Here is a 12,219-nt window from a genome sequence, read left to right as displayed (position 1 = left end):
TCTTAGCTGCCCCGGTCTCAGGTCACTTTAAATAAATGTGCTTTACCCGAATAGACCAGAGAAGACTAAAATTCTTGTAAAATGTGCCAAATTTCCATTATTAGTTTTGTGCGCTTAACAATATTTTATTATTTAAAAGAAATACATATTAAAAAATTCTATGTTACTCTGTCAATCTGTTCTTCTGTGTAAATGCCTATTATTAATATTAACATTAATATTGTAATATCATGTGCAATATGGCGGTTTATCTACTTGCTGGCCCAAGCAAGGTACTCAAGCGATAAACTGTTGCCAGGTATTGTTTTTTTGTAATCATCTAAATGCAGGCGATGCCAAACTGATCGCAAACAATTAAGCCATAACTGTATAATTTCTTGTTTTTCTTCAAACAAAAACAATATGTGAAATCCCGAAAAAACATATTCTGCACATTTTTGAAGTATAGGCTACATAATCTGGGAACATGGCTTATGTAAATGTTGCACAGATGATTGGAGAATTAATTCAGCTACAAATAAGTTGAGAAGAGATGGGCATACTTTAAAAGCTACGAGTGTTTCTTCACTTTCAACCTGTCAAAGATGAAGTCACCACTAGCCACTGGCGTACAGGGATGCAAGCATGCGAAGCCTTGGGGCTATTACTATGGGGACTGGCTCTGGATAGGTTTTTATTTTATTTTTAAATGCATTTATGCGTGTCGTGTTTGGGTAGGAAGTGATTCTGGTCGATCCATGCCGGCTACAAATCATGAATGAATGAACGAGGCTTTCATATGTACTACTGTACAGCCACAGCGCTTTACCATTATATCAGGGACCCGGGAAGATCTCTAATGCACATCTTTGACTTCGGTGGGCCTAGATGTTCCTCGTCAGGTCTGATGTCAGTGACGAACGGTATCAGCCGTGTGTGTCTTCAGTCACAGGCTGTGATTGAAGTGATTGGTCAACTGTATGCTTTCTCTGTATGGAAAAATAAACCAGCACATAAAAGCTCTCCTTTTGTGTTCTATGGACCAAGTAACACAGGTTTAGTACCAAACAACGGTGACTAAAAACAACTTTAAAATAATTTTTGGGTTAAGCTCAAGTCTGTGTAATATTCTAATGAATGAAATATTGATACAAATTGAATCTCAAAAAAAAAGAAAAAAAAAAGATACGTCCTTTATCTTTTTCTGAGAGATTTTAGTGTTGTCTGTTTACACTTTTATAATCAAAGAGTAGATTTCTGAATGTTTTAGCGCGAGTATCATTATCTGATTAATGAAAAGTTGACATAAATTTGACAAAACAAGGGTTGCGGTTGACAGATTAATCTCTAAATAGAAATGATAAGTGCTTTATCTTTTTCTGAGAGATTTGGTTTACACTAGTATGTAGATTTCTGAACAGACTTTAGCGTGAGTAAACCTGTGCCTGATGGATACACTTGCAGAACTGCCCCGGGTCAGGGCATTAAGAGCGTGCTTGTGTTTTGGACTTGACGATGGTGATGACGCTGGTGGTGGCCACTTTAGTGACGGGACCCCTGTGGGCCACAGTCCTGGCGAAGCTCTGGAGAGCCTCATATTTGGAGCGCAGCAGCTCGAGCTCAGCTTTAATGCTGGCGTTCTCCGAGACCAGCTTCTCCACCTCGTGCTGGAGCTCGATCTTCTGCTTCTCCAGCTCCTCCTTCTGCGTCACGCGCTTCACTCGACAGCTGGCGGCGTAGCCTCGGTTCTTGAGCGTGCGTCGACGCTGTTTCAGCTGCAGGATTTCATCTTTGGTCAGGCCACGCAAGTGCTGATTCAGCTCTCGCACAGACATGGACACCAGTTCATCATCCGTAAGACTCGTGCCATTCTCACCTGGCTCTCGCTTCACCTGCAGATCAAGCCAAGCCACCTTCATTTATACAGCGCTTTCAACTATATAGATTGATTCAAAGCAGCTTTACAGTGATAATAAGTCATTAAAGTAACAGAGATTGCAAAGTTAGTTGCATGTCTTATAGTCAGTATAATGTCTGTTGGAGGAGCAGCACAATAAAGAGTTAGCAGATATTAAGCAGAGAGTCTACTAATGCTTTGCAACTACATGTCAACTAACTCTCATTAGAGCATTAGTAGACTGTCTGCTTAATATCTGCTAACTCTTTATTGTGCTGCTCCTCCAACAGACATTATACTGACTATAAGTGACTTTGCAACTACATGTCAACTTATTCTAACCCTAACCCTACTAATACTCTAATAAGAGTTAGTAGACATGTAGGTGCGACTCTACTTATAGTCAATAGAATGTTTGGTAACACTTTACTTGAAGGGGTGTGCATAAGACTGACATGACACCTTCATAATCATGACATGACACACGTCATGAATATGAAGCAGCTTTTATGCATGTTTATGACAACTGTCATTAAGTGTCATTCGCTCAATTATGACATTTTTAATGCAAATAGGACATTGTTTGAGATGTCTTTGTTATGACACCTTGACATAAACCAATACATCATAACCTGTCAGTGTCTTTGTCATGACAAGTTGACATTACCAAGACAACACATATTGTCATAAATATGTCATAAACATGACATAGCAGATTCATTATCAAACTTAAGAAAGCACTTAGCTTTATGGGTTAACATTACATTAAACTGTCAGGCGGCTGGTTTTGACATTGGCTGTCATGAGGCCATTATAACTGTGTCATGAATATTTTTCTTGACCTCAACTACAGTGGTACACATTGAATTTATCATTAAAATGTTATAATGGCCTCATGACAGCCAATGTCAAAACCAACCACATGACAGTTTAATGTAATTTTAACCCATAAAGCTAAGTGCTTTCTTAAGTTTGATAATTAATCTGCTATGTCATGTTTATGACATATTTATGACAGGTTGTGTTGTCTTAGTAATGTCAAGTTGTCATGACAAAGACACTGACAGGTTATGATGTATTGGTTTATGTCAAGTTGTCATGACAAAGACATCTCAAACTATTTCATATTTGCATTAAAAATGTCATAATTGAGGGAATGACACTTAATGACAGTTGTCATGAATATGAAGGAGATTTTATGCATGTTTATGACATGTGTCCTGTCATGATTATGAAGCACACCCCTTCAAGTAAAGTGTTACCGGAGACACTTGCATTTGAAAGCTCATCTGAACATACAGTACCTTGAGTGCTTTGTTTCCCTTGTTTGTAGTAGTCATGCCACGAGAGCCGCTCTCCACTGCCCCGCTCGACAGGTCTGAGAACCCAACACACACACACATGCTTCTCAGATCATCAGGCTCACAACTGTATTCAAAAGTTCATCTAAATACATGCAATGAATTGCTATGTTGATCTAGAATATGTTCATTTCAAACAAAGTTTGAAACAAGAAAAACAAAAAACAAGAGGTTTTCTACTTTAGTGCAGTTCTATTTTATCATTCGCTAAGTGAAAAAAAAAGCTTAAGTAATTATGTGGGCCTGAACTGTGATAATATGTACCATTTCAGTTGCTTGCCTTGAATAGCATTACTAAAGACTCGGTAAACCAGTAGACATTTGTTAAACGGTAGACATGTTTGATTATCGTCTCCATCGCACTCACTTGATGTTGTGCTGTGCCATCACGAAAATGTCTTTTTTGCATGTGCTTTAAAGCCTTGCTGTTTAAAAACAAGTGATTTGAATCCTCACACATGCAATAAGCAGTGAAAGCGAACTCATTGGGTATATGCACTCTGAGAGATGCCTGAGAGATGGTTTCTGAGCACACACACCTGTAACCCAGGCACATAATGCACATAAAGAGTGCTGAAATGAGTTCTGGTTGGCGCCTTATTGGGTTTGAACTGATACAAAAACGTATGTGTCCAAATGCCCATCTTTGCGAGTATCCTCATAAACAGTCGTTTATGTCTTATTGGAATATAAACAGTACATGTGTATCAGTAAATTAGATCAGTGCATTCGGTCTTAAAGTGACACAGCCTAATATACCTGTGCTGTTTGTGTCATTAATGTTAATCAAACAACAGGAGAGAAACTCTCTAACTGCTCTTGACCGAATCACTTTTGTAACTTTAATATTAATTTTTTTCAATGAAGACTATGCAGTGGTTTTTTTTTTGTACATTAGATTGCTTTATATAATTTAGATCTTGTTTCTAGTGCTTGAAGTTGAATCTATTTCATTTGTCTTTGTTCTTTTGTAGTTTTTTGTCCTATTCCTTTACAGTAAATAAGAATTGCCTCAGACTCCTTACTTTCCCAATATTTACATTTACATTTATGCATATGGCAGACGCTTTTATCCAAAGCGACTTTCATTGCATTGAAAGGTACACATTTACATTCTTATCAGTTCTTGCTTTTCCCTGTTTATTAGTTACAATATTTTTTTTACATTTATTTGACAAGTACAAGTCAACAAGGCAATCCAAAAATTGGAGTCAGTAAACAGGCAAAAGACAATTCTAAATTCAAACATTCTCAGCCTGCAGGAGATGTTATTTCCTAGACACACACACACGCACACACTCCCAAAACAACTCAGAAATAAAGCAAAACAGAGACAAAACTATAGGGTTGTAACAGGCAAAGCACAACAATAAAAAGCGGTTACTGCAAACAACCAAAATTGTCTCAGAAGCACCACACTGCTGCCATCTGGGAAGATAACAACTAAAAGTAACAACACACACTGAACTGAAGCACCAAGAATTTACTCATTGTGGATGAAACTCTTCTGTGGGGATGAAATTGAAGCAGATGTGTAACAGTGGGGATGTTGTCACACGGGCAGAGACAGCAGCATCTATCAGACATGCTTCTCCACACACACACACAGTTTCTGCCCATCTTGAGAATAATAATCCCTAAGCATAACAACACCGTAGGACCTGTTGGATGTGGGTTACAGCAGGGTTAGCTGAAACAAAGACAGATCACAATGATCCATCCAAATACATTCATTACTATTTTTGAAAACCTTCACATCACATCCATTTCCACATCCAGACTGATGTACAACACATTCATTTCTTTGAGTACTTTGCTGAGAGAGAGACAGATGTATGTATGTGAGGAAATAATATCATATATTGTGTTAAAAAAGTCTCTTTTTTTTATTTTTTTATTTAAATCTTTTTTTGCTTTTTTTTTATCAGATGATTATATAGGCTAGGGAATGGGACTGAGAGACATCAGCAACGCTATGCATGTTGGGACTTTTGGACACAGAAGCTGAAGTGGATATGGTGTTGTATTGGAAGTAGATGCTATAGTGTGTATTATACAGCTAAAAACGTTACAATGGTGAACACTTGTTGTGTAATGAACTGCCACTAGTGCAATGCCCGTGCAAAATCTGTTTTTGTGTGTGCTTTTAGTAATTGTTGGTTTGGTGCGTTTGAACTTTTGCTGTGTAATTGTAACAATGATCACTCAGTGACATTTTTATTTCTGCATGGTTGAAAGCAAATACTGATACTGACATAATGACATACAATAAATATGGAAAATTTAACTACATGGTTGCATAACATTTTATAATGGTGATATGGTGACAATTTATAAGGGTTTTTAGTAATTGTTTGTTTGGTGTCTTTGAGTGCTCATTGTTACAATTACACAAAAGTTCAGTGACATTTTTATTTGTGCATGGCTTAATGTTTAGCTGACAGAGTGTTTATGTCAGAAAGTTTATTTTTAAACCACATCTAAACATCTTCAGTGTGTGCTTCTTTTACCGATATATTTACCGTTCCCTTTCGAACGGTCACTTCGTATTGCGTAGCTATACGCAGTGGGGGAAACTCCTTTTCCTCGATTCACTGAAGCCTATATGTAAAACGCATTTGCAGCTGCACAGCTAGCACACTGAGCGTCTGACACGCTCATAGGCTGTGCTGCAGCAACTGCACATCCAATGGCGCGGGCGACTCTGACGCGCGACCAATGAGCTAGCCCAACGTCAGAGCCCGCCGAGGGGGCGTGGCCCAGCCTATATAGACCCCCCAATTCGCCATTATAGCAGATTTTACTCCTTCAGCGACAGTACACATGTCCCTGAGCTTTTTACTGTGTATTCGCCGTCGAACAAGCCTTTCAGCCTGAGCGAGCTTCTCTTCAGCAGACTTCGCCTGCACGTCGATTGTCTCCTGACGCCGTCTCACCTGTGGCTATCCGGCGACATCCTATATCCTTTGCAAAATTATATTGTGTTCTTTTCAGTTTGCCTCGTTCATCCAGCGCCACGTGCGGAGGCCGTCTGCACGAGGCAGACCAGCACACGAGCTGCATTTCCTGCCTGGGTGTCGACCACGCAGAGAATGCTCTCTCTGCCGGCGGATGTGCGGCCTGCGACAGCATGCCTATCTCCGTGCTGCGCAATCGGCTAGCTCTCTCTCGGGACGGTGATGCCGCTTCAACCACGCTTTCCATTCTGAGGAAGAAGAAGCGTCGCAGCCAACGGCAACCGGAAGGTATGGAGATTTGTGAACGCACGCCGGCCACGTCCCCGCGTGCTTCACTTTCTCCGACTCAAACGCCATCACCGGTCCTGTTCGCAGGAGACCAGCGCCCCCCCCCCACCACCCCCACCCCCCCACCCACACGTGGCGGGCCTCGTCTCCTTGGCGGATCTCTCGAGCGCGACGACAGCCTATCCATCGCCGCTTCTGAGGACGAGTGGCCGGGCTCTCTCGACCCCGTCACCGCTTCTCAATCGGTGGCCAGTGGATTAGCGACCAGGACGAACTCCGACGCCGAAATGCTTCGAATCCTGACGAAGGCGTCGCGGACCTCGAGCGGGCCTCGCCCGAGGAGCCGCCTCGTAGTCGGCTGGATGGATGGTTTCTGGAGGGGCGCCAGCAGGCCCCGCGTCACAAACCGGCGCCATTTTTCCCCGAGGTCCACGAGGAGCTAACCAAGGCCTGGCGCGCTCCATACTCAGCGGTGAAGGGATTCTCGGAAAGGTACACAGAGGCACAGAAAGCGTCCCAGGCCATGCGACACTTCTTGCCGAAACGTTCGAGCTCCGCGACCAGCAAGCCCAATCGCCTTCGCCTCATCCAGCCAAGCCGGTGAAACAGGCCTCTCAGCCCCGCCCTAAGGCTGATAGCCAACGCCAGTCAAGGCCCGCGAAGCACTACCCGCTCCCCAGGCGTCAAGGCCCTCGACCCAGCGCCGTGGCCGACCAGGTGCCTCCGAAGTCGTCCTAGCACGGAGGGGAAAGAGAGAGGGCTCGTGTCTCGCGCTAGCCGGACCACCCTCGAAAAAACCAGCAAAACTTCCCACAGCTCCCTGTTCAGTTCAGGCAGCTGGGGATTTTATTATTGTAAACAGGCCCGCAGCAGTGAGCCCGTCTTTGCAAACAAACGCCGTTTTCACGGCGACCCAAATAAAGCACAAAAAGAGCATGTTTCACAATCACAACACACAGGTTCACGGTCCCCCTTCACTAGGCGGCCCCCGCCCTGTTGTAACACTGACTTCCCCCCGGGCAAAAGCCTATATAGTCAGTCAAACACTCAGTATGTGCACAAATCACATTATAAGGGTATCAGGTCCCCCTATGTTAGGCGGTCCCCCCCATTCAGTGTGTCACGCCCTAGCCACACGGGTGATGGCCTGGCAAGCCATCCCTGGTGTGTCGAGTTGGGTCATAAACAATATAAAGCAAGGCTACTCGCTCCAATTCGCTCGCAGACCCCCGAAATTCCAGGCATTCATCGAGACATCGGTGAGAAGCGGCGTGGATCACGTGCTTCGCACCGAAGTTCAGGAATTATTAGCAAAAGGAGCGATAGAGTCAGTCCCTCCCACGCTAATGTATTCAGGGTTTTACAGCCGCTATTTTCTAATTCCAAAGAAAGACGGCGGGCTCAGACCCATACTAGATCTGAGGCGTTTGAACAGGGCTCTCATGAGACGGCCTTTCAGAATGTTAACACTCAAACAAATTCTCGCGCAAGTTCGCCCGGGGGATTGGTTTGTTTCAATGGATCTGAAAGATGCATACTTTCATATTAAGATAGGCCATTCTTGAGATTCGCCTTCGAGGGGAGGGCATATCAATACACCCCGAGCGCGCGCCTCTGAAGAGGTTTCAGAAACTGCTTGGTCTAATGGCAGCCGCATCATCAGTACTCCACATGGGATTACTGCGCATGCGCCCGCTGCAGCACTGGCTGAAACGCCGTGTGCCAACCCATGCATGGCAGTCAGGCAGCCTGCGCATTATGGTGAATCACGGGTGTTTAAGAACGCTGATTCCCTGGCGGGCTCAGGACTGGTACCGCAAGGGGGTGACCATGGGGATAGTTTCCAGGAGGAAGGTGGTTTTTACAGACGCATCCAACATGGGTTGGGGAGCGCTGCACGAGGGCAAGCCTGCCTCCGGCCTCTGGTCGAGCACGGAGCAGAGCTTACATATCAACTGTCTGGAAATGAAAGCAGTTGGTTTGGCCCTGGAAGCTTTTCTGTCAAACCTCAGGGGTCACCACGTCCTGGTCCGTACAGACAACGTGTCTGTGGTGGCCTACATAAATCGCCAGGGCGGCATCAGGTCAGGCAACCTGTATGCTATGGCGAGGGACCTCCTCATGTGGGCACAGGCCAATCTGAGCTCTCTGAGAGCAGCGCATGTCCCGGGCGTCCAGAATGTGGGCGCGGATATGCTCTCAAGGGGCAACACTCCCCTAGGCGAGTGGTCCCTGAACCCTCAGACGGTCAGTCTAATATGGGAGATGTTCGGCGAGGCCGAAGTCGACCTTTTCGCCTCGAGAGCCAACACCCACTGCAGGGTGTTCTTCTCGAAAAACAGGGACGCGCTGGCTCATCTCTGGGCCAGCCGCCCCCTTTACGCTTTTCCCCCCGTCTCGATGATCCCACAAGTTATCGAGCGGGTCAGGGAGAGCGGATGCCCAGTCCTTCTGGTGGCTCCTCTCTAGAAATCCAGACCATGGTTTCCGGAACTGGTTCAGTTGTCAGACACGACCCCCTGGCCTGTTCCGATGAGGAAGGATCTCCTCACACAGGCCAACGGAACGATATGGCATCCCCGACCCGATTTATGGGCCCTCCATGTGTGGCCCCTAAACGGGTACCCGGGGACCTTCCTGACAGGGTCTTAAGCACTATCTCTGAAGCAAGGGCCCCGTCTACTCGGCGCCTTTATGCTTTAAAGTGGTCGGGTTTTTCCAGCTGGTGCTCGAGAAATCGTATTGACCCAGAGTCATGTGAGGTTTCGGTGGTGCTCTCCTTCCTGCAGGAGCTACTGGACGCGGGCCGCACCTCGTCCACGTTTAAAGTGTACGTGGCAGCCATCACAGCGCATCATGCTCTGGTGGCTGGCCAATCACTAGGAAGGAATGACCTGGTGGTAAAGTTTCTGAAAGGTGCTAGGAGGATTAACCCCTCCAGGCCCCCTTCGGTGCCACCTTGGGACCTCTCCACGGTCCTTAGGGCCCTGAGGGGACCACCTTTTGAGCCGCTCCAGTCGGTTGATCTAAAACCACTTTCGCTAAAGACTGCTCTCCTGTTGGCATTGGCATCTATCAAGCGAGTGGGAGATCTGCAGGCCCTCTCAGAGTCCTGCATGTTTGGAGTTTGGATCGGATGACTCCAGAGTCATTCTCAAACCCAGGCATGGTTACGTACCCAAGGTGCTCTCAACGCCGTTTAGAGCACAAGTTATTACGCTGTTAGCCCTTCCCCCTTCTGCCGAGGATGGGGAGGTTAATCTTCTCTGCCCTGTCAGGGCGTTGACAATCTATCTGGAGCGTTCTGCGACTTTTAGACAATCAGAACAGCTGTTTGTCTGCTTTGGTGGCCGATCTAAGGGTGATCCAGTCACTAAGCAAAGACTGTCTAGATGGATAGTGGATGCCATTTCTTTGGCCTACACCTCAGTGGGTCAGGTTTCCCCCATAGGTGTCAAGGCCCATTCGACCAGAGGTATGGCCTCGTCGTGGGCTTGGTCATCTGGTTTTCCCATTTAAGATATTTGTGATGCGGCCGGCTGGTCCTCGCCTTCCACATTTATGAAGTTCTATAATATGGAGGTACCTTCCCTGCAGGCGAAGGTGCTTTCGGTATGATTGAGACCTGACAGTGGCTGGTCTTGTCTACAAAAATGACTGTGCATAATCACATACATATTTATATAAACCCGCTTCGGCCGGTAATAAAGTTATACTAATAATCCCGACGGTGTCTGGTTTTGTTAGTATATCCTGTTAGTTGTTACTGACTTTATATATATTATTCAGACCCGACTGTGTCTGGTCTGTTATATATATACGTATATGCATATGTTATTGGGTTCTGGCTTGTTCTGTTAGCTCAGGGGTCCTGAGTTGCAGTGCAACCAGTTACTCAGGGTGCTGCGTTTTGCATGGCGTCCCCACTGCGTATAGCTACGCAATACGAAGTGACCGTTCGAAAGGGAACTACTCGGTTACTATCGTAACCTCAGTTCCCTGAGAGAGGGAACGAGTATTGCGTAGCCGGCCGCACTATAGTAACTGGTGAAGTTGTCGCTTCAGTCGTATAAACCTGCTATAATGGCGAATTCGGGGGTCTATATAGGCTGGGCCACGCCCCCTCGGCGGGCTCTGACGTTGGGCTAGCTCATTGGTCGCGCGTCACAGTCACCCGCGCCATTGGATGTGCAGTTGCTGCAGCACAGCCTATGAGCGTGTCAGACGCTCAGTGTGCTAGCTGTGCAGCTGCAAATGCGTTTTACATATAGGCTTCAGTGAATCGAGGAAAAGGAGTTTCCCCCACTGCGTATAGCTACGCAATACTCGTTCCCTCTCTCAGGGAACTGAGGTTACGATAGTAACCGAGTAGATATCTTTTGCATTTCTGATCCAAACAACGTCAAACTTGGCACTGCACTTACTCGTGCCTGTAGCAAGACACCCGTCAAGTTTGAAATCCATCGGACTAACGGTTCGAGAGAATAACAGACACACACACAGACAGACAGACAGACGTTCCTGTAATTTATAGATAGATAATCTAGATAATTTTTCAGCATTCCTGCCTGGAAACAAGACGTTGGATCTCAGGTCTCCGAGTTAAAGCGGTTTTCTGGTCGTTGACTCAGGTCCTGCACCCATCCATTTTGTAAACTGAGATTTATCATTTCTAAATTGCTCACATGTGTACGTACTGACACCACAAACAAGGTAAGAAAACACATCTGGGAACATTACATTCGGTAGCTATGGAAGCTTGTTTCCGCCACATAATAAAACAGTTTAAAAGATAATTGCGACTTTTAATCTCACAATTCAGAAAAGGACAAATTCGGACAAATTATTTGCTCAGAATTGTGAGAAAGTGTCACAATTCTCTTTTAGATTGTTTTATTCCATGGCAAACACAAGCTTTCATAGGTAGCTTATAGGTAGATAATCAGACCACTCAGTGTTCGTACGAATCGAGCCCATTGATTTACTTGATTTTTTAGTAGCTTAGCTTCCTTGTTGAGTTTTTCACCATATGGAATCTTGCATTTGATCTTCGTTCTGTCCATTATTGTTTTGTCTTCTGTTTAGTATTGGTGTGTACTACCGGTAATATCCTGATGAGCATGTCCTAAAACATGGCAGCGACTACCCAGAATGCAATGCGCAGTGACATCGTTTCCAAGACATCAGAGGGCAGCAATGTCAATTACAGGAGATATGCTCAGAGGGATAGAAGAAAATTCATATGTTCCGGTCCTGCCCTGCCTTCCTTTTGGAGACTAATTTTAGTCTCATTGTCAGCCAATTATTGATTTATTTGGGGTTTTCCAGCCTGGCCATTCTTTGCCTTCTTATTTCTCAGACTTTGTAGCTTTTTTAACTCTTTTGGCTAGACGGTTAATTTTATTGAATTGGAAGAGCCCTCACCCTCAATCTCACACTCGCTGGGTCATGAAATTAAGAGAAAATTAGGTACTCTCTTCGCCGACCTAGTGCTATTGTTGTCAAGCTTTGGCAACCCCTTCGTGAACATGTCCAAACTCTCCAGCTTGACCCTGCTCTCTGTGTTTGATTTTGGACCCCATTCCCTGACCCCAAGCCCACCAATCACCACCAATCCCCAGCCTAGATGATACTACTTGTGTATTGTCTGGTCAATATATAATTGGGTTTACTGTATGCAGGATTGTATTGGATTGCACTTGTTTTTTGTGGGACTTCAGTGTATCCGTTTAATGTT

The 12,219-nt window shown here is 45.2% G+C and overlaps 1 protein-coding gene across 2 annotated transcripts in view; it reads right to left on the bottom strand.

Annotated features, from left to right (window-relative positions):
• Nucleotides 1-1,175: 1,175 nt before the first annotated feature.
• Nucleotides 1,176-12,219, bottom strand: part of mafga (v-maf avian musculoaponeurotic fibrosarcoma oncogene homolog Ga) — a 31,509-nt gene continuing 20,465 nt past the window's right edge. For both annotated transcript variants that reach the window (XM_056249966.1, XM_056249967.1), the window contains exons 2-3: nucleotides 3,181-3,254; nucleotides 1,176-1,871 (exon numbers count right to left, since the gene is read on the bottom strand). In XM_056249966.1, coding sequence (XP_056105941.1) covers nucleotides 1,464-1,871; nucleotides 3,181-3,216 — 444 coding nt within the window. In that variant the 5' untranslated portion in view covers nucleotides 3,217-3,254 and the 3' untranslated portion in view covers nucleotides 1,176-1,463. The remainder of the gene's footprint in view (nucleotides 1,872-3,180; nucleotides 3,255-12,219) is intronic.

This window comes from Rhinichthys klamathensis, unplaced genomic scaffold (genome assembly GCF_029890125.1).
Source record: "Rhinichthys klamathensis goyatoka isolate OS25496 unplaced genomic scaffold, OSU_Roscu_1.1 h1tg000065l_1, whole genome shotgun sequence".
Classification (NCBI taxonomy): domain Eukaryota; kingdom Metazoa; phylum Chordata; class Actinopteri; order Cypriniformes; family Leuciscidae; genus Rhinichthys; species Rhinichthys klamathensis.
This window is presented reverse-complemented; position numbering and strand designations above follow the sequence as displayed.